The sequence below is a fragment of the Theobroma cacao genome, chromosome 10, assembly GCF_000208745.1.
Source record: "Theobroma cacao cultivar B97-61/B2 chromosome 10, Criollo_cocoa_genome_V2, whole genome shotgun sequence".
NCBI lineage: Eukaryota > Viridiplantae > Streptophyta > Magnoliopsida > Malvales > Malvaceae > Theobroma > Theobroma cacao.
In genome coordinates, this window is record NC_030859.1 from 19,230,369 (window position 1) to 19,252,224 (window position 21,856).

Consider the following 21,856-nt stretch of genomic DNA (forward strand, 5'->3'; position numbering starts at 1 on the left):
CAAATATGGTTAAATACTTATGTATAGCATTGGGAAGATGTGCGTTACACCTTTAAAATTAAGTTCACCCCCTCTTTTAGAATCCTATCCATGCATGTATCACATGAACTAGGGAAAGACAAAATGAAGTTAAGACCTGTAATTAGTTTGAAAGTGTTTTTACTCATACTAGGTATATCATTTCTATCATGTCAGCTTTGAATTAAAGATATTGAAATGATTATCATAAACATTTGAGGTCATATTTAAATAATGACTCGTAAATTTTGGGTTTAAATTTAGTGAATATTTATTTATTTTTTAAATGATTTTGTCAAAGATAATCTTATTTAATTCTGTATGATAATTTTCAATTTAAAAAACAAATGTGTATCCTTGAATGTTAGGAGGCCATCATTGATACTATATTCTAGTATTTAACTTTTACTATAGATATGGATCAAATTGTTTGACGTCAAGCAAAGATAAGGTATTCAATCATAGAATATGAACAAAAAATTAGAACTTTCAAGGATGTTGTATTCTTTTATTCTTTTCTCTTTTTCTTTCAATAATTTTGCTTATTATATTAACAATGCTTTGAAACCGCAATTGACTTCCTAGTGGTCCACATGTCAAGTATAAATACATGTGAATGTATACTTTGACAACCAATCAAGAGGTAATTTACACGAGGTGGGCGTTTCATGGGGGGTTGCTTTGGGACATGAGTTCAGCCGTTTATTAGGCATGGAAGAAACGCTCACAAAAGAAAGGTTATGGCCTTGCATCCATATGGAATCCTTGTTGCAGCCAATGATATTTAACAATTGATATTATTAGAATTGGAACTTGAAGTTTAATGATAAAGGATTTTATCAATTAAGGGTTAATCTAAATGTATGATGTAAAGTTTGAATCTCTTTTCGTATTTATCATATTAAAGACAAATGGGTTTTCGATGGAACATATATTCTTACTTATTTTCTAAGTAATTCCCTTCAAAATAAGTAAGTTTTATTTAATTATGTCAATTGTTTGGCCTAGGGAGTTTCACTTGTCCTTGTCTAAGCCTAGCTAGAAAGAGAAGATGGAGGAAGAATCAGCCATTTGACTTTGTGATCACTTATTGCCTCTTCTATTGTTCATTTCTATTTTACTTGCTATAAGAAGTTTTTTTTTTTGAAAAGCTACTTGCTATAAGAAGTAAAAGATATACACAACCTTAAGGGTTTTTTACAATCACAAAACATAACTTAGAGTGACATTTGATAAAGTTTAAGGATTTTATTTTGCCTTTTTTGGATGGTTTAAGTTTGGTAAAAGTATTAAAGCTTTAGATTTTTTTAATGACAATTTTTAATTTAATTTTAAGAATTAAAAAATACATGCATGTATTATTAAACCAAATATTCGACCTCTGTTACTCTCCCAGTGACAGAGTGGGATCTTACAGCATATTTAATAAGTTTATACTCACTACCCTACAGCAATAAAGCATGAAACGAAGTTACTCAAATGCCCAAAGGGCATACAGTAATCTTTTCATATATATAAACTGACCTACCGTCCTAGGCCATCCCAACTTTTTCCTTTTAGACCCTTTCTTCCCAGTTTCCTCCATGGATAGCTCAGTTACCCCAGTCACCATGGATAATGACCACCATCATAATTCCAGCAAGGTCTCTTCTCAAAAGAAGTCCTACAAAGGAGGCTGGAGCGCTGCCATTTTTGTCATCTGTAAGCAACCCTTGAACCGATTCAATCTTGTGTTTCTCTTTTCATGAACAGATTTTGATGTATTGTGTGATCTTCCATGCAGTTGTGGAGATGGCAGAGCGATTTGCTTTCTATGGTTTGGCTGGAAATCTCATCCAATATCTGACAAATAATCTGGGTGAGCCCGTAGCCACAGCAGCCAAGAACGTCAATACCTGGATTGGGGTTTCCGCAATCTTTCCTTTACTCGGAGCCTTCGTTGCCGATTCATACCTTGGCCGTTTCAAGACCATCCTTGCATCCTCCTTCATCTACTTCCTGGTAAGTCCACCTATGTTTAATCATTACTTGAAAACCATTTGAAAACTAACTGTTTCTTCACAATCCTAGGGTATGGTACTGCTGAGTTTGTCAGTCTCGGTGATTCCTATGCATTCCCGAAAGGCTGTGTTCTTCACAGCGCTTTACGTATTAGCCATAGGCGAAGGAGGCCACAAGCCTTGCGTTCAGACCTTCGCTGCAGATCAGTTCGACGAGAACAACCCGAAAGAGAAGGCTGCCAAAAGCTCATTCTTCAACTGGTGGTACCTTGGGATTGTAACTGGGGCTTCCGTCGCCATTGTTGTTGTGATTTACCTGCAGGTCAAAATGAATAATTTTTGTTCATAGTAGTCCATAGACTTAAAGTCTTGTGACAGAAAACCAGCGTTACTTAAAGTTTCATTTAATGTATTATTCCCATATAGGATAATGTTAGCTGGACAGCAGGATTCGGGGTGTTAGCAGGGTCATTGGCAGTGGCATTGGCATTGTTTCTAATCGGAATCAAGAGGTACCGAAGCCAGAAGCCGACGGGGAGCCCTTTCACAGCCATGGCTCAGGTCTTCGTCGCGGCCGCTAAGAAGTGGCGCGTGAGTGAGACGCACCGTGGCAGGGGGATTTGTTACGAAGATGAAAGAGGTGGGAGCCACGGCCATGGTCAAACCAAGGGCTACAACTTGGTCCGTACAAAGCAATTCAGGTCAGTGTCATCTCCACGTAAGTCAAGTATAATACTTCATTTTGGTAAGTTTGCCCATGCTATCAATACTTGGTTGGTTTGACCATTTGATCTTTAAAGAAAAATTTTACTGTAAATTATGAATTAATGGAAAAGGACTAACAAATTTTAATTTGGAAATATTAGACTTTAAAAGGAAATGTGCAAAATCCCTTTGATCCTTTAAATTTTCATTTGGTAATATGAGATTCTTGGGTCGACTTTGATATTAGGTCTCAATTTAAGTAATAATAATGCAGTTTTTTAAATAAAAATAAATTAATATTATTTAGTGTATAAAAAAACAAAAAGGGTTTATTTTATGTGAAAATTAAACTTACTAATTTTGAGTATATATTAGTACTATTTACTGAATTTAATACTACATTTGAGTGACTTTAAACCTGATAAAAATGGGTGTTTTTTTATTTATTTAAAGTACATAAAATTAAATATTATCTCATTAGAAAGAGAGAAACTAAAGTAGGGGTGGCTAGCTAGCTAGCTTATTGCCAACCCGATCATATGATATTTAATGAAGTAAAATATAAAGGCAGAGGAATCCATATATCTGATCACCACTAGATTTTAATAAGATAAAATAGAATGCTTTACGTTTACTTTTTATTTTTTTAATTATATTTTTTAATCATTTTTATAAGCCAGTTTGTTTTCTTCATTCATGTTCACACAAATAGAATGAGATCCTATTCTCTTGCAAAATTTCATGTGATCTGTTTATTTTACAGTATATTTTACATTAAATAATTAATTCTGTTTTATGCTTTGATTGTTTTAAAATAATTAAGATCAAAGTTAAAACAAAATAAACTTGAAAAGGATTTTCATCTATATAATATTTTTTGGAATTGTAGATTTTTGGATAAGGCAATGATCATTGACAACGAAGATGCCATGAGCAAAACCAAGAACCCTTGGAGGCTTTGTTCATTGAACCAAGTGGAAGAAGTCAAGCTTGTACTTCGCCTTATCCCCATATGGCTAGGTTGCTTAATGTTCTGTGCTGTGATAGCCCAACTACACACCTTCTTCACCAAGCAAGGCAGCACCATGATGAGATCAATCGGACCAAATTTCCAAGTCCCTCCAGCAGCACTTCAAAGCCTCGTAGGCTTCACAATCCTCATTGCAGTCCCAGTTTATGATCGAGTTTTCGTTCCTATGGCTCGAAAAATAACCGGACATCCCTCCGGGATCACCATGCTACAAAGGATTGGTATTGGCTTGTTCGTGTCTATGCTTAACATGGTTGTTGCTGGCCTGATAGAGACTGCGAGGGTCAACACTGCAAGAAAACATGGCCTAATGGACAACCCCAAAGCCGTAGTCCCAATGAGTGTATGGTGGTTACTCCCTCAGTACGTGCTCACAGCAATCGGGGATGTGTTCACCATTGTTGGATTACAAGAACTGTTCTATGATCAAATGCCTGAAGAAATGAGAAGCATTGGGGCTGCTGCGTACATAAGTATAGTTGGTGTTGGGAGCTTTATCAACACAGCTATCATCTCTGTGGTGCAAGTGATTACATCAAGACATGGGAATGTATGGTTGGGAGATAATCTCAATCGTGCACATCTTAACTACTTTTATTGGGTATTGGCAGGGCTGAGTGGTATTAATTTGTGTGTCTATATGTGGATTGCTAGTGGTTTTGTGTACAAGAAAGTAGAGAATGATGAAACAAGAGAGGGTAAAGAGTTAGAAATGGAAGGCTATTTGGAGGTCAAAGTATGAAATTATACAGCTTATTTGGATGTAAGAATACCAATTTACATCTTAGATAATAGTGTGAAAAGTTTTAATGCAAAAATAGTAGGGGTTTTATCTGTTAGGTCTCCTTGAAATCAGCTCAATGCATCAGTTCTTTTTTTTATCTATTTTTACTTATTTTTGTGCACTTATTAGGATTTCCCATCTTAATAATAGATCAAAGGAAAAAAAGGGTTAAATGTATACATTAAAGAGATTGTTATATATTAATTAATAATACTAAAAAGGAATAGTGGCACCAATGAACTGTGCAATGCTCTCCAATTTGAGCTGTTCATGGAAAAGTGACACTCAAGGTTTTATTCATAACTGTACGTTTTGGGTTTAACAGTTTTACTAGCTTTATATATATATATACACCTTTGGGTTTGTGCTTTTGTACATTCTCCTCCCTTTATTTGTACTTTTGAAACCCAAATTAAAGTGAAGGAATATGTTAAGATATAAATTTGGTTTTTATTATAAAGATTTGAAGATAAAAATAAGAAGTCTTATTATAGTAATTACTTAAATTATAGACTAAATCAAAGTATAATTCTGTTAGATTACATTTCATCAACCTTTTTGTAAAAGATGCACATCTAATTTTAAGATTTCTTTTCTACTAGCATGATAGGTTATAAGTTGTTAATCAATTACCTATCACATTATTTGTTTGTTACATGTTCTGTCACGTCAATTTCTTTACCCGCTTTTTTAATTATTTTTTTGTAGAGAATATGAAAATTAGTCTCATATGAATCCAGCAGTTCAAGAACCAAAGAAACAAATAAGTGAAATTAATTAGAAAAATAAATTTAAATTAAAATGAAATTCAAGCATGAACTTATTTCAATATATCTTTGGGTATATAAATCTTGTGCTGTTATAGCATACTTGCTTCCTGCCTAACTTTGGGTTAATTTTTCTATTTAAACATGAGCTTTTGATGACCAATTAATTTCTCAGTGCAGTGACCACCAATCCTATTCAAAGGTAGGATTGGTCGCCTATCAATCTAAATTTATTCCAATCTTCAAAATTAATTACCAAGCTATTTATTAAATTAAAAATATTTAATTTGTATTATTGTTCAAATTAAAATTTACAATTAAAAAAGAATAAATACAATGCTCAGCCTTTTATCTTAATGGTAAGGAGCAAAATCATTAGATTTCAAGTTCAAATTAATTTGATCTAACTTTATATTCAACATTGTCCAATTAATCATATAGTGATATGTCAGTTGGTTTGTTTGTTGATGTTTAGTCATTTATTTCTTTTTTTCAAAATTATTCATTAATTTCTTATATTAAATGTAATAATTATATTATATTTGTTAAACATTACTCCCACTGTGCTTTGTTTTTTGGGTCCCCTTTTAGCCTTTTCAGAGATTAAGATAAAATCTTTGAATTAATGTATTTCATATTAAAATTTAAAACTTTTTTATTATAAAGATGTTCAAAGTTTTTTAATAAGTAAAAATTAAAAAAAATCATGAAAAAGAAATTAATCATATAGAAAAAAATAAATATTAGATGACTAAAAAAATAAAAAAAATTGATTTAGAGACATCCAAAAAGAAAAGATCAATTAATAAAAAAAGAGACACTAGGAGTATTTGATTATATTTGTATATATTTTTGGTTTACACATGTAACTTCATTAAAAATAATTATGCTTGATTTAACTTTTTGGCTGTTTCATCTCTGTTCCATTTCTGACTTATTATTAAATTAATTTGATTTTGGATCATTTTGGATTCAAGTTAATTCAGGTTGATTTTAATTTAAAGTGAAACTACTAAGAGAGAGAAAGAGAATAAGAAGTGGGCTGCTGCAAAAACCTGCCCAAATGAAGTTCTGGACGTGAGTCTTGAGCCCAAACAAGGTCTAAAGTAGGACAGGAGGAAAAGGAAACAAAAAGAAAGTAAAGCAAGCAAAACAAAAAATATTCCAGCAACCTTTTGCATTACAAAGGAATACAATTCCTACCCTACATTTTTTTTTTGTCATAATTTCTGTAGACACTCCATTTTGTCTGGATCAATTTAAGGTGTTTCTTTTTTTATTTTTATTTTGTTTTATTATTAGTCTTTGGACCAAGTTAAATATGACTACATGAGTTTAAATGGATTGGGTCATTTTAAGATTGAAGTCCAATTGCTGGGCGTTATAGGTTTTAAAAGTTCAATGTTTTCTGAGCCATTACTAAATGAACCCTTTTGGGGCTTTTGAAGCCCAAGATTTCTTAGGCCAACCACCAAAAAGAAATAAAAAATAAAAGAAAAAAAAAGGGGACGGATAGCCTTTTCCCCTCTCTGCTGTAGCCAACTCTTCAATAGATATATAGCCGTCCTACTGCCTTTCTAATTATCATCAATTTGGTGGGCAAGAGGGAAATGTTCCACTGGGCATTTAATGCTCTAGGAGGTGGTTGAATTTAACAAGAAAAGAGTAGAACTGATACATTTCTATCTTTGATCGTGAAGAAAGTTGTGTGGGGCAATTTAGTTGTCATTTTGTCAATATTCAAAATGATTTTTGAAAGCAATAAAAAAAAAATGTATTTCAACCACAAAACAAAAGAGATAGAGGAAAAGAGTCCTTGATTAGTGTAAGGTAACTTCAGTTATCATCACATGAAGATCAAAAGATTCAACTAACAAGACAAGCATTTTTTTTTAAAAAAAAGGACAAATCATTTCTAAGGAAAAATGAGATGAATGTTCTTATGATCAAGAGGTATGGAACTATTGAAATCAAGTTTGAATTGATACATAATTCCTTGTTATTGTCGAAAATAGTTTCAAGAATCCAGATCAGTATAATAAGATAGGCAAGAGGGTTCTTTTGTAACAAGGAGGTTGGTAATTAGACTTGACAATTTTAGATACGACACGTTAATATAATACGAGAAGATACGAGTTAAATAGGTTTTGAGTTTAGTCTTAATGTGTTTTGTGTCTTAATGTATCAGACACGATAAACAGTTTAAAACACGTTTAAACATGTTTACTTAATCGTGTTATCGTGTTTAAACGTGTATACGTGACACGTTATTAACCTATTAAAAAGTAATAGTTAAAGATTATTTTAACTTTATATAAATAATTTTAAATAATTATTTTAATAAGTTTTTTTAATTTTATAAAGGTAATAATGTAATTATTATGATTGAAAATTATGAATGATTTTTGATATTATTAGTATTTGAAGGTTAGATGTTAATGTTGTATTTTATCATATTATATGATAATGAATTTTATATATGTTATTTATATTAAATTTTATTATATTTGATGTTATTATTATTTTTGTTTTGTTATAATTATTTTTACAATTATAGATTTTAAATTTAAATAATGAAATTATATTTAAATGTAAATATTTTTATTTAATCATGTTAAACATGTTATTAATCGTGTCGTGTCATATATTGACACATTTAATAAACGTGTTAATCATTTCGTGTCGTGTTACACGTTTATTAAACATATATGTGTGCTTGTTTTAAATTTAAAATACAAATATTAAACGTTTCGTGTTCATGTTTATACTTAACGTATTTCATGTCTAATTGTATCTGATACGTTTACGACACGAAAACACGAATTGTCAAGTCTATTAGTAATTGGACACCGCAAAATGCCCAAAGACAAGAAGAATGGTTTTTCAATAAAGGAATACGTTGTTAATGAAGGGATGTTTATGAGTATCTTTTCCTTCCATCATGCAATCATGAACGATCATTTACATATCCAAGCAACATTAACATTGAAAATTTTCATGCAAAAAGTAAAAATTAACACATTTTTTTGGGCTCTTAAAAAAATATGAGACCATCCATTGTAGAATTTTGCAAAGATATCAAGTTTCGATTAAGTTGAAATATATTTTCATTAAAAGAACAACATTCAAAACCTACGAGTACAATCTTTAAATACTTCGGGTATAATTTTTAAAACCTCCAAGATATCTCCAAGACCTTTGGGCAGGGACTATGTACATGTAGTATAGTGGTGTCACATGACACCCCTTATCCATTGAAGTGTCAAAAATTTCTACTTATTATACTATTCATGCAACAGTTTTATATAGTTAATGACGTTAATGAACCTATAAATTTTTTTACAATTGTTTAGGGAGTGGGGTCAAAGACTCCACAAGTCAAAGTAGATTTGTCAAAAGTAATTTATATACTAATATTTAAATACTACATAGAAAAATAAAATTATTTTTCTATAATTTAAGATTTTATTAAAAAAGTCGAAACTTAAACTACTCGCCCTCTCAAAAAATTCAAGTCTTACTCTTGAGACGTACAGTGACGCTTCCTTTTCTCTATCCTTAGTTGTGTTTTAACACCACTTAAAAATTTTTGGGTCTGTTTTTGCCTTTGGGTACATCTTCAAATCCTCCTGGTACTATCTTCAAATCCTCTGAGTACAATCTTCAAATCCTCCGAGTATAATTTTCAATACCTCTGAATTCATCTTCAAAATCTCTAGGTAGCTATTCAAAACCTTCAAGTACACTTTCAAGACCTCTAAGTAACCATCATTAAATCTTCTACGTAAATATTTTGAAAATCTCCAAGTAATTACCTTTACGTTTTCTTTTAAGTTACATAGCCATATTTAAAAATGAGGAGTAGAACCTCATTTCACAAAAACTCAAGGTTTAATCTTGAAAACCTCCGGTACATCTTTAAAACCTCTAGGTACCTCCTTAAAACTTTCGGGTACATATTCAAAATTTTTAGGTATCACTGGATAACATTTTTCAAAATCCTTAAGTCAAAGAATAATGAATCGAGCTTATTTTGAGATGAGGCAAGTCTTGGTGGCCTTAAATTGCCTTCTTGAAGAAAATAGTCATCTATGTATCTTTGTGCAATTCTTGATTCTTAGAAAATATGCAAAGAGGGGCAATTGTAGACACCCCATTTTGTCCAAGTCAATTTAAGGCATTTTTTTTAATTTTTATTTTGTTTCATTATTGATCTTTGGACCAAGTTAAATATGAGTTCAATTGGATTGAGTCTTTTTAAGATTAAAGTCTAATTGTTGGGCTTTATAAGTTTTCAAAGTCCAATGTTTTTTGTGCCATTACTAAATGGACCCTTTTATTAGTCCCTAGGTATGTGTTAGAGGGGGGTGAATAGCACTTTGTAAATATCACTAAAATTTACTTCTAATTAAGGTCTTGTTAAAGGTAGATGATATAAAGTTGAGAAGCAGATGGAAGAATGATTTAAAGGAGAAATAAACGAAGAAATAAAAGAAGGTAGACAATACACGAAGATTTATAGTGGTTCGGTCTTTATGACTTACATCCACTACCTTGATTTTCAAATCAATTTACTAGAATCAGTGAATTTTTCAAGCATCTACCAAGCTTTTACAATGGCTTTTCACAGGCTCAGCTATAACCTTTCAACAATGATTTTTCACAGGATAGACCAAAACCCAAAATCCAACTTTCTTAAGATTGAGTTAGAACCTACAACAACAACCAAGTTAACCTAAGCTTGATTAATCCCCTTACAATGCCTCGCACACTCTAAGTAATCAAGAAATATAGATTTGAAGGTTTACCTATGATCATTAAGCTGATTTAAATGGCGCAAGATGAGGTGCTAAAAACTATTACAAAGATTGGAGTGGAATACAAGAAGAATTGAGAGGATTTTTGCTATTTTTTGCCTCTTTTTGTTCTTGGAAGCATCTCATAATTTTCTTAGCCGTTAGATATGTCTTTTATACTTGAAAAATTAGCTCTAATGGATGTTGATAGCTTTAGACCGTTGGAAATAGTTTAAAATCCTCTCTAGCAGTTAGTTTGTCTTTAGACATTCAAATTCAAATTCTCTGACAGTGAGCTTTTAGCTAGCTAACCATACTTCTTAGTCGATTAAGTCTTCTCTGTCTCACAATCTGCTTTACTCTGTTAATTAATTTAAGTCAGACTTTAACCGATTAACAGCTTACTCTCTTCAGAGTAGCCAACTTCATTTTTGGATTTTAGCTACTAACTCCCTTGGTCATTTGACTAAGAGGCTTTTGTTTGTAACTTATTTTGTGACCTCTTATTCTGATGAGTTTTAATGTTTGTTTCCAAGTGATTATTCTACTAAGTGACATACATTTTTATCCAGCATACTCAAGTAATATAGTTAGACATCAATGAATGGGAATGTTTTGTTATTATAAAAAACTTATGGAGCCAACACCTTTTTGGGCTTTTGAAGCCTAAGATTTGCTAGGCCCATCACCAAAAAGAAAAAAAAAAGAAAAAAGAAAAAAAAGGGAATAGTTAACTTTTTCCTTTCTTTCTTGTGGTCAACTTGTCAATAGACCTATAGTTGTCCTACTTCTTTTTAAATTACCATTAATTTGGAGGATAAGAGGGAAATGTTCCACTGGGTATTTAATGTTCTTTGAGGCAGCCGAATTTGAGTGATAAAGAAGTCACCTTAGGCCACCACCTTTATTGCCTCAAGTCACCCACGACTCCCTTTTTGCCTAAATACCATTTTTTAAATCTCTAGAACCTTCCCTAAAATGGAAGCAAGACAAAATCAACTAAAATAAAGCTGATGAAATTAAAACAAGATATGGAAAAATCGAGTTAACTTTGCCAAAGGTAACTGGCAAGCCTTTTGTGTGTTACCAATAGTAGTGTCATGAAAGTGACCCCTTTCTCATTTAGTTATAAAACTAGGAAAGAAGAGCACAGGATAGGGGGGAGGCCATTTCGACAAGCAAGCAAACAAAAAAAAAAAGGTTTCTAGCAACCTTTTAGAACACAAGAAAAAACCCAGATAGAAGAAAAAACTTATCTTTTTAGTAGCTCATTTTCAACCCAAGAAAACAAGAAATAAAAGCAACTAGAAACACAAATGAGAAAAGGGCCTTGGTTCTGGTTGGTAAGGTTTTAAGATTTTGGGTGTTGGAAGTAATAGGTTTGATGTATTAGGTTTGCAAGAATTTTCTTACTTTCTGTTAAGGAGTGTTGAGTTTGGCTTTATGTGTGTTCAAAGCAAGGAAAAAAGAAGGGGTTAAGAGGTGAGGCAGTGGAGGAGAACGGTGGAGTCTCATGGTAGAGATTGGTGGCTCGGGTTTGTAAAGAAAAAGAGAAAGCTGCTTGGTAATAAGAAAAGGTGAAGGGGAGAGAGAGAGAGAGAGAGGAGTACTTAAAACTTAGGGCTCGAGATATTTGGGTGCTAAAACGACACCATTTTGCTTAGGTTGTATAGCCAAAAGATAAAAATGCCTAAACGACATCGTTTGAGGAGTGACGCCGAGATCCCTTTTACGCACCAAACAGTGTGTTTAATTGGAGGTATTGCGAGTTACACGGGTCTGTGTGCTTCTTAATAGCCTTCTCTTCTTGGGTCAATTCGAGCCCAAGAGAGGTATCCAAGAGAATTTTATAATAACAAATATAAAATAATAAATAAAATATGTGAAAAATAATAATAAAATGTAGGAGAATTTTCTTGAGTGAAGGACTTAGTTAGGACCTCACCAGAACGATGGAAGGATTCTAATTTTATGTCTTAGTATCTCCTAATTCAAGTAAACATGTCCAAATAAAGACTTATAAAGAATAAATCAATAGATAAAATGAAAGATAATTTAATTATTTAATCCTAAATTAAAAGATTATAAAATTATTAAGATAAAATAAGTATAATTAATCTTGCAAATATAAAAATAATTGTTTAATTCATTATGCATTATTACATGTATCACTTGTCATTCCACACATTTCGTTGATATATTTTGTAAATGAATGATACTCCCAATGATGAGATTTTCTCAGCAAAATCGTAAAGATAAGTTTTCTTGAGGAATTCTCTAGGTAAGGAAGTATTCTTAAGTTTCATAAAAGGTTTCATTAAAAGGTTGTCAATAAAAGGTTTTCATTTGCTATTTAATAAAATTGGAATTTGCTTCATCCATTCCATGTTTACATCATGTGCATAAAAAATATTAAAATGGGATATGAGTGATATTTTTCGATGATGGGACTCTCTCGGGAATCTTGTAAAGATAAGGTTTCTCAAAATATTCTCTAGGTGAGGAAAAATTCTTAGATCTCACCAGAAAGATGGGAGAGTCTATGGGAGTTTTCCAATATAAGGGTTTCATTCACGTGTCAACAAAAATGTAGATAATAATTAAAATAAAAAATATATAAAAAATTTAAATAATAAATAATTATTAAAGAAAATAGGATAAAAATCAATAATTAAGGTTAAAAGAGGATAACATATGATTAATCGGTACCATTCTTTAAACGAGCATCGTGGGGGTGCTAACACCGTCCTTGTATGTAACCGTATTTCGGAACCCTAAAACTGTTTCGTAGACCAGAGCATGTTTTTTTAAAATGAATTTAAGTTAAACTTAAGGTAATATTTTAAAAAAATAGACTCAAATAGGTGGTTAATTGCACCTTGACAAAAAAGATTGATGACGACTCCATCTCATGTCAAGCGGGTTGGATTTTGGACCCATACATTTTGACAATTTCATTGTTAATTTTGTATTACTTATTGCTTTGGAATTCTAATTGTTTGGAATATATAGACAAATTAAATATTAAGAACACTCTGTAATGAAATTCCTTAAGGGACTTGAAGTGCCAATTTTGTTAGAGAAGGGAAAGCTTTTAAAGGTTTTTTGTTGCTATATTCATTGACTAAATTAATCATGTTGATTATAAAAAAATGAATATAAAAATATAAATAAAGTCATGAAGTCTATAAAAATAATAAATTTAGAAAAGAGATAATTGATAATGACAAAAAAGAGAAAAGAAAAAAGATCATAATTTCATAAAATTTTTTACCTTTATTTACAATATTTTTTGCTAAAATATCTTTATTTAATAATATTTTGCTATTTATATCTTTTAAATATAAATATGTGTTTGTGTGAACAACTAATTATTAATGAAGAAATTTCGTGGAATTATTGTAGACTTTAGTGAAAAGATATATATTTGGAAATTCTTTACGTCAAGGAATTTTTCTACACTGTAAAAGTGTTAGGAGAGTTTTGTGAAATTTTCTATGTAAGGTTTTTCTTTAAAATGCAAATAAAGCGTGACAATTAAAAAAAAAATGAAAAGAATAGTTAAGACCAATTCCAAGATTAATGAAGAAACAATGATCAGGTCAAAATCAAATATGAAAATAAATATTGTAAATGAAGAACTATAAATAAATTGAATTTAAAGAAAAGCAATTGCTTTCTTCAAAAAGAATTAAACCAACGAAGTAACCAGATTTATCTATGGGTTGGGCGACTTGTCAAACCCGTGAGCCTAATTTAAATTAAGTTGAGTCTTAGAGAGGATTTTTAAAATTTGAGTCTAGTCTGATCATGATATTATGGTATTAATAATTTTTTAATTTTTAAAACTTATTTAAAAATATTAAAATATAAAATATTAAAATTTAATAATAAATTTAAATTAAATGAGCTTAAATGGATGAGTCAAGCTTGGGCTCGAATAAAAAATTTGAAACTGTCAATTGAACTCAACCCGACTCATGAATACTTCTAGATAGTGTCTCTTTTCCAGAAAATAGCGATATTGTTATTACTTTTAAAATTAGTGAGAATTTCCATAAACCACACCAAAGCGTTGAGAAGGACTTGAATATAATTCTCAAATAATACTAATTTGATATCTAAATAATAATTCTCAAAATAATAATACCTAGGAAACACATATTCATATTCTTAAATTTTGTATTTTGATTTACAGATCAAAAAACTTATCTTGTTGAATGAATTTAAATCAAGTTTAAATATAATATAAAAAAATGCAACATTGATCGACAAAAATTTTATGTAATTGTCATTATGTATCAATTGTTTTTGCCTTTTAGCAATGTTTTAAACGTGGAAAAAGCAAATAACAAAACATGTGCGCGGCAATCGCAAGAACTAAATCAAACCTTCAAAACCATGGATATTATCTGACTCAATCAAACAGTAACATGTAGAAGGGAATCTAGTTACATGGATTTCTTCATTAATATCTTTCCTTTTTTGGGGTTTTCGGATCAGCTTCTGCCTTAATATCTAACATGGACTTAACCTTGCAAAGGAAATACCGTGAAGATATAGTTACTCAAATGCCCAAAGCAAGAATCTCTCACACGTTTTATAAAAGGGACAAGCAGACCCTGCAGGCCACCCCAACCTTTTCTTACTTCAGATCCCCTCAATGGATAGCTTAGTTGCTCCAGTTACAACCCAAATTGGCCATACAAAATCTTCCAGAGGAGGCTGGAATGCAGCCATTTTCATAATATGTAAGTGACTATGATGAATTCAAACTTGTGTTTGTTCTCAGTTTTAGTTCTTTTAACTTGTATATATCCATGCTTGCAGTTGTCGAGATGGCTGAGAGATTTGCTTTCTATGGCTTGGCTGGTAATCTGATCACATATCTAACAAATAATCTTGGGCAGCCAATAGCCACAGCAGTAAAAAATGTCAATACTTGGGTTGGTGTCTCCTATATTTTTCCTTTACTTGGAGCTTTCATTGCTGATTCTTACCTTGGCCGCTTCAAAACCATTATTGCATCGTCTATCATCTACTTCCTGGCAAGTTTCATTCGAAATTTTACAGACTCATAATCCAGGATCTCTCATTTTGAATGAGATGTTACTTAACCATCAATGTTTACTATTACAGGGTATGGTTTTATTGAGTTTATCAGTCTCGGTAATTCCTAAGCATTCCAGGGAAGCTGTGTTTTTCACAGCACTTTATTTATTAGCCATAGGAGAAGGAGGGCACAAACCCTGCGTTCAAGCCTTTGCTGCAGATCAATTCGATGAGAACAATCCTGAAGAGAAGGCTGCCAAAAGTTCATTCTTTAACTGGTGGTACCTAGGGATAGTTACTGGGTCTTCTCTGGCAATAGTTGCTGTTGTTTATCTGCAGGTAATGACAAATTCTTTTGTTTTACCAGGAGTGTATGTATAATTCGATCCCGTATTGTTTCAGATTTCAGCTTGAGCTTAGTTGAGTTTTAATTTTTGTACTTAAATTCGGCTTGAAAAATGATCAAGCTATTTGAATTTAATCGAAATCGATACATTCAAATGTAGGATAATGTTAGCTGGACAGCAGGATTTGGAGTGCTAGCAGGGTCATTGGCAGTGGCATTTGCATTGTTTTTGATTGGAATCAAGAGGTACCGAAAGCAGAGTCCTGTTGGGAGCCAGTTCACTCGGGTGGCTCAGGTCTTAGTTGCAGCGGCAAAGAAGTGGCGCGTGAGTGAGACGCACGGTGGCAGGGGCATTTGTTTGGAAGATCAGAGTAGTGACTGCTATGCTTGTGGTCAAACTAGGGGCCGCACCTTGGTTCGTACAAAGCAATTCAGGTAAGGTTTCCGTTCAATTAATTAAGTCAAGCCATTGTACTGGATTTTTTTTGAAGGAAGAAAATCTCCACTTTCAATAAAGGAAAGAAATCTGGGATAAAAAAACCTTTTCCTTTACACTAGAGTACTTGGAATTTGCAGATTTTTGGATAAAGCCATGATCATTGACGATGTTGATGACATGAGCATGACCAGGAATCCTTGGCGGCTTTGTTCATTGAACCAAGTGGAAGAAGTTAAGCTTGTACTTTGCCTCATCCCCATATGGTTGAGTGGCTTGATGTTCTTTGTTGTGGTAGCTCAATTACAAACCTTTTTCGTCAAGCAAGGCAGCACAATGATCAGATCAATGGGATCCAATTTCCAGGTTCCTGCAGCAGCTATGCAATGCATTGTAGGTCTCACAGTTCTCATCGCTGTCCCAATTTATGATCGGGTTTTTGTCCCTATAGCTCGAAAAGTATTTGGACATCGGACAGGAATAACAATGCTACAAAGGATAGGAATCGGTTTGCTTGTCGCTATAGTTAACATGGTTGTTGCAGGCTTCATAGAGACCAAAAGGATTAACACTGCAAAAAACTATGGCCTTGTTGACAGCCCGAAAATTGTAGTGCCAATGAGCATATGGTGGTTACTTCCACAATACGTGCTCATTGGAATTGGAGATGTGTTTACCATTGTTGGACTACAAGAATTGTTCTATGATCAAATGCCTGAAGGAATAAGAAGCTTAGGAGCTGCTGTTTTTGTAAGTGTAGTGGGAGTTGGGAGCTTTATCAACAATGCTATCATCGCTATTCTGCAAAAGATTACCTCAAGGAATGAAAATGTATGGTTGGGCAATAATTTTAATCGTGCACACCTTAACTACTTCTATTGGGTGTTGGCAGGGTTGAATGCTGTGAATTTTTGTGTTTATCTGTGGATTGCTAATAGGTTTGTATACAAAAGGATTGGAAGTGATGAAACAAGGGACGAGAGAGAGTTGGAAAATCAGGGCTACTCCAATTAAAATGTTATGTAACCCTTACCATTACAAAATATTCAAGTAACTTCATCTCATTTTTGCTCACTTGGCTTTGTTTTGCCAATTATTTTTGCAAAGATTCCAAGCAAAAGCATTCCAAAAGCATGTATTAAAAAACTTCATCTAATTAAAAAACTTATTTTAATTATTTTAATTATTTTAATAGGTTTATTTTTGCAATTATTTTTAACTTCATCTATTAAAAAACTTAATGCAAGTAGTACATGTCAAAAGCATTCCAAGCTAAACACAACCATCCAATTTAGGGTAAAAGATTAATTAAACATTAATATCTTATTCTGTTGACTTTGAACATCGACTTCTACAAATTAATCTGTTAAACCATTATCATTTCTAGGAATATGTTGGAAATGCCAACTTCCTAACTGAGATTTTAAGTTTTCAATATGAAAAATAATAATTCCTCGAAGAAGAATGATTGTGTAATATTAATATGTACAATACCTTCCTAGTTTTTGTGCAGCAAATTGGCAGAAGAAGAATGGTTAATGGATATGAGAATGAGACCAAATAACTCTCCCGTGACATAACAGCGGCGGATGCAAGATCTTTTTATAAGCAAAAATTAATTAAACTCTATGGAATTAACAAATACTTTCCTTGGGCATACACATGGCCGTCCACTTCAGTCAATCGTCTCTTGATGCCATAATAAATACCATATTGGATTGAGAAAAAAAATCATCCTACATTCTCAAATCTTTGTATTTAAACTTTTTGTTATTCATGAAATATAAAAAATATTGGTTTCTAATTAATCCAAATAATTATTTTCCCTTTAATATTTGTCATTGCCATCAAGTTGAAGAACACTTGTCCCGAAATAAGTAAATTGATAATTAAGTATGAGTAATACTGCTTGACTCTAAAATTTTGACCCTTTTGATGTAACAAAATTTTATTGGACATCTAAGTGCAAGATTTGGTAGGTAAAAAACAAAATTTATGTAACAAAATTTTATTTTATGTAACAAAATATTGACAACATGATGAAACTCTAAAAAACAAGATCATTATAAATAACAAGTAAAATTAACAACATTTTGAACTGAATTTATGTGCAAAAGGTGTCTTATGTTTTAACATCTACAATAAGGTCTTCTATGAATCAAATATGGCTTGAATGCATGCTATCTCAATGATTCTAGAGTAACTATACTAGATATCTTATAAATGCAGCTTGCACATAGAAGCCCCTAACTCTAGGTTTTAAAATCACATTGTCATCACCTCTAAACTTCTAGAATTGCTACTTTTCTAAAATAAAAATTAAAAAAAAAATCCAAAACTCCATTCATGTATAAATTATGCAACACTTTAAGAATTTTAATTAAATAATAATACTAATTCAAAAAGTAGCACAACAATCTAAATTTGTCTAGTAATGAACAAACAATTAATTAATATAAAATGATTTACAGGATTCATCAAGAGCAACATTTGGAATCAATTCTTCCAAGTATCTTGTTAGGCTCATTTGTTTGAAGTTATGCCTTCATTTTTCATAGAGAAGTTGAGGAACATTGACTTCCACCATCTAACAAAAATAAAAATAATAAATCTTAAATCATATTACAATTTAGAATCTCAAAATCGTAAAAACTCTTGAAGTGATTGCAAGTTACTAACCTTACAAATATGATTTAGAGATATATTATCAAATATTTGATGTTTGATTACTTGTTCCATTTCTTGGCAACCGATCAACGATGATTCGTTAAGCTGCAAATTATTATAAGTAATGAAAGTTGGGAATCGAAAGAAAATAAAAAATAGTTGCAATAGAAAATAAAAGCTTCCCTTTTGATGTCCAGTTTTCAATGACTCCAAGGCCTTGTGAATATCCTCCTAGAATCACATAATCTTTTATCACATGGTGAAAAGGCATCCATTTGAAGGGTCCCTTTTAATTGCAAAATCAGTCAATTTCAAGATCTTTGATAAGTATTTAGATATTGGCTTATATTAGGCAGTGCAAAAAAAATTTAAGTTTCCTCAATTCCACCACAATAATCTTAATTGTCCACAACAGACAATCATGGGATCAGAAAGTTCAAGATTGTGGAACTTTTTCCAGAAAGTGGTGAATGAATTGGCATTGTTGACATCATTCGACATCAATATCCCAGCATTCAGTAAATCACCGTGTTTTCAAATTCAAGTCATATGTATCAAATAATTCAACAAGAAAAATTCTAAGACTCCTCAACAATAGGAGATTTAGTGTTTATAACTTAAAAATTACAGAGAAACACCAGACGAAACAGGAAACATTTGAGTGTAATACTCTAATACTGACCAGAGAAGAAGACATATCATGCTATTACATAGTTGCAACAATGCCTACTTATATTCAGCAAGCATGTAAAAATGGTTGCAGTCACAACAATACTCAAAATAAAGACAGATTGACAAATTAGCCTATGGCTACTGATGTAAGTTCTGCCAAATAGATAAAAACAAGTTCTCTTGCAATGAAGGACAAAGAGGAACTCTAGCAGCCGTCTCCAAAGCAAGAAAGCAAAAGCAAAAGCAAAAACCAAAAAAAAAAAACCACTTATTATCACTCTAAAATCTAAATAATGGTGAAACGGAACATTCTGAAAGATGGAAATCTACAATTACAACGTATTGATCACCTCCTAAGGCATTCGATTCGATCAACCTTTTTTTCCTCTTGGCCATTAAACAAAATAAATCTTATGAATCATGGACCCATTAATCAATAGCAATAAGGCATATCTATTGTTATAAGCTGGACAAAACTCATTCACAATATGAGTTTCAAAAGAAAAAGAAATAATCGATCATAACTTATGGACTGAAAACACACACTTATTCCTTAGGGTCAGGTTTTACATGACAAATTCATGCCTTTGATAGATAGTTATTGTAACACTTGATTGACACATGACTCAGTAACCATGCAATATAACATACAATACATGGCACTTATATATGCAACACAACATCCAAGAAAAAGGTGGAGGAAGAGAGAGAGAGAGAGAGAGAGAGAGAGAGAGAGAGAGTCATACACGAGGGCAATTATATCTGCAAGGCCATCAATAAAATTGTAAAGATCACCAATGTAATACGTGATGTTTCGAGTTGTTGGATTTAGCCTCTTAAGTTTCCTTTCATATAGTCCACATATACCTGCACACGGCAAATAGCATATACTATTAAAATTGTCAAATCTTTTAAATGATGGAAAGGAAGAAAAGAGGGGATTCCATCTAGTGCATCATATTGAGACCACACTGATTCATTTCCTCTTAATGCAACTCAGAAATATAAACAATTTTGAACATACATTCTTGAGAAAAAAGACATATGCACAATCAAATCTAAAAATCATTCTCAACTCCACAAGCCAACTTCCAAATGGTACAGTCCACTGACTGCAATAGAAGCTGTTTTCAAGAAAACTAATGCGATAGGAACTTTATAAAATGTATGAAATGTATGATGTATCCTGTCATAAAGCTCAATTTTGATTGCTTTGATTTCCACCTCCAAACCCCTATTCATAGCTTGACTAATAGAATCATAATATAAGCAACAACAGAAACAAAGATAATATAAGCAACAGTAAACAAAAAGCATACCATCCATAGCTTGACTGATGGAATCATAATCTTGTTCTAGATGCTCTGTTCTGAGAAGTTTGCATCAAAACAATGGTGTGCCTGTTTGCCTAAATTATCACTCAAAAGAAAAAAAGGAGATTAAAAAACACATAACTAACCTTAAATATATATTTAAAATTAAATCAATGATATTTCTCCACTTCAAGAGGGACAAATAGTAGGGACAAAAATGCAGAGTCAAGAAACATTTTCCTTCTAAGTATTGAAGAAAATATATGATATTTTCAATATTTTTGCTGGTAGGTAATTAGAAAAAAGCAAAGAAGTTTTAATAAACATGTATATGCATGCTTGCAAACCTTTATGTTATATCTTTTATTAATCCTAAACTTTCATTATTTGATTTCACTTAAGTCATTGGGGTGGAATCTATAGGGGAAAAAAAAAAAATTCTACGTTCCAATTATATACTCTCCTCTTATAAAAAAAATTAAAATGATCATTTTAATGATTTTGATTACTCTTTACTAAACAGAAAAATCATTATTTTACTATTATGTTAACAAGAACAAACACCAAGAGGTCCAATAACTAAAAGTCATAAAACCAAATACATGCTTATTGCCAATCAGCCCCACATTTCTTACATGGTCAAATTCATGAATATCTTGTTTTTTTTTTTTTTAAATAACATAATATTTTTTTCGATGCTTACATTACCGCATGATTTACTAAGTTAAATGAGTTACCTACCCAATTTCAACATAATTTGAATGCTGTTGTCCTCCTTTTAAAGCAAAAATATTTCATTTTTACAAACTTATTATTTGTCTATGGTTGTTATCTATTTTACAAGCATTAAAAGGTGAAAGAGTTTTCTATGATAGTGAGATATTGGAGGATATAATTAAAAGTTTCAAATTATGAAAGTAAGTTTGGTTAGTTAATTGGATGATTCAAGCCCTGGTATGGATTAAGACAATTCATGGCCAATGAGTATCATAAGTTTCTTTTGGCTACCATGGCCATTGAGTGTGAAGGAGGAACGGAAAGTAAATTAGATTTATAGAATTCCTTATGATTTTCTCTTTATTTTCTTGATTAATTTATGCTTAGTTTTAAATTCAACATTATTTGAGCATGATTAATGCCCGAGCTTCAAAACACGATGATTGTCATAGCATTGGAGAGATATATCATTTTATGAATATCATATGTGTCATAAATTTGGAAGAAGGAATGGTTAACGATTTATTTTATTTTTTCCTTTTAGTTAATCATG

At 31.8% G+C, this 21,856-nt stretch overlaps 2 protein-coding genes across 2 annotated transcripts; both read left to right on the forward strand.

Annotated features, from left to right (window-relative positions):
* LOC18587235 (protein NRT1/ PTR FAMILY 5.4) lies at positions 1,554 to 4,587 on the forward strand. Its single transcript, XM_007010941.2, has 5 exons — positions 1,554 to 1,719; positions 1,802 to 2,019; positions 2,089 to 2,340; positions 2,445 to 2,719; positions 3,613 to 4,587. The coding sequence occupies exons 1-5, from the start codon at positions 1,602 to 1,604 to the stop codon at positions 4,493 to 4,495; spliced, it is 1,746 nt and encodes a 581-aa protein (XP_007011003.2). The 5' UTR covers positions 1,554 to 1,601; the 3' UTR covers positions 4,496 to 4,587.
* LOC18587236 (protein NRT1/ PTR FAMILY 5.4) lies at positions 14,764 to 16,948 on the forward strand. Its single transcript, XM_018128892.1, has 5 exons — positions 14,764 to 14,851; positions 14,931 to 15,148; positions 15,240 to 15,491; positions 15,659 to 15,933; positions 16,075 to 16,948. The coding sequence occupies exons 1-5, from the start codon at positions 14,764 to 14,766 to the stop codon at positions 16,946 to 16,948; spliced, it is 1,707 nt and encodes a 568-aa protein (XP_017984381.1).

Coding starts and splice junctions, on each gene's coding strand:
- LOC18587235 (XM_007010941.2), top strand. CDS start 1,602: ATGGATAGCTCAGTTACCCCAGTCACCATGGATAATGACCACCATCAT. Junction 1,720..1,801: donor CGCTGCCATTTTTGTCATCT/GTAAGCAACCCT, acceptor TCTTCCATGCAG/TTGTGGAGATGGCAGAGCGA. Junction 2,020..2,088: donor CCTCCTTCATCTACTTCCTG/GTAAGTCCACCT, acceptor TCACAATCCTAG/GGTATGGTACTGCTGAGTTT.
- LOC18587236 (XM_018128892.1), top strand. CDS start 14,764: ATGGATAGCTTAGTTGCTCCAGTTACAACCCAAATTGGCCATACAAAA. Junction 15,149..15,239: donor CGTCTATCATCTACTTCCTG/GCAAGTTTCATT, acceptor TTACTATTACAG/GGTATGGTTTTATTGAGTTT. Junction 15,934..16,074: donor GTTCGTACAAAGCAATTCAG/GTAAGGTTTCCG, acceptor TGGAATTTGCAG/ATTTTTGGATAAAGCCATGA.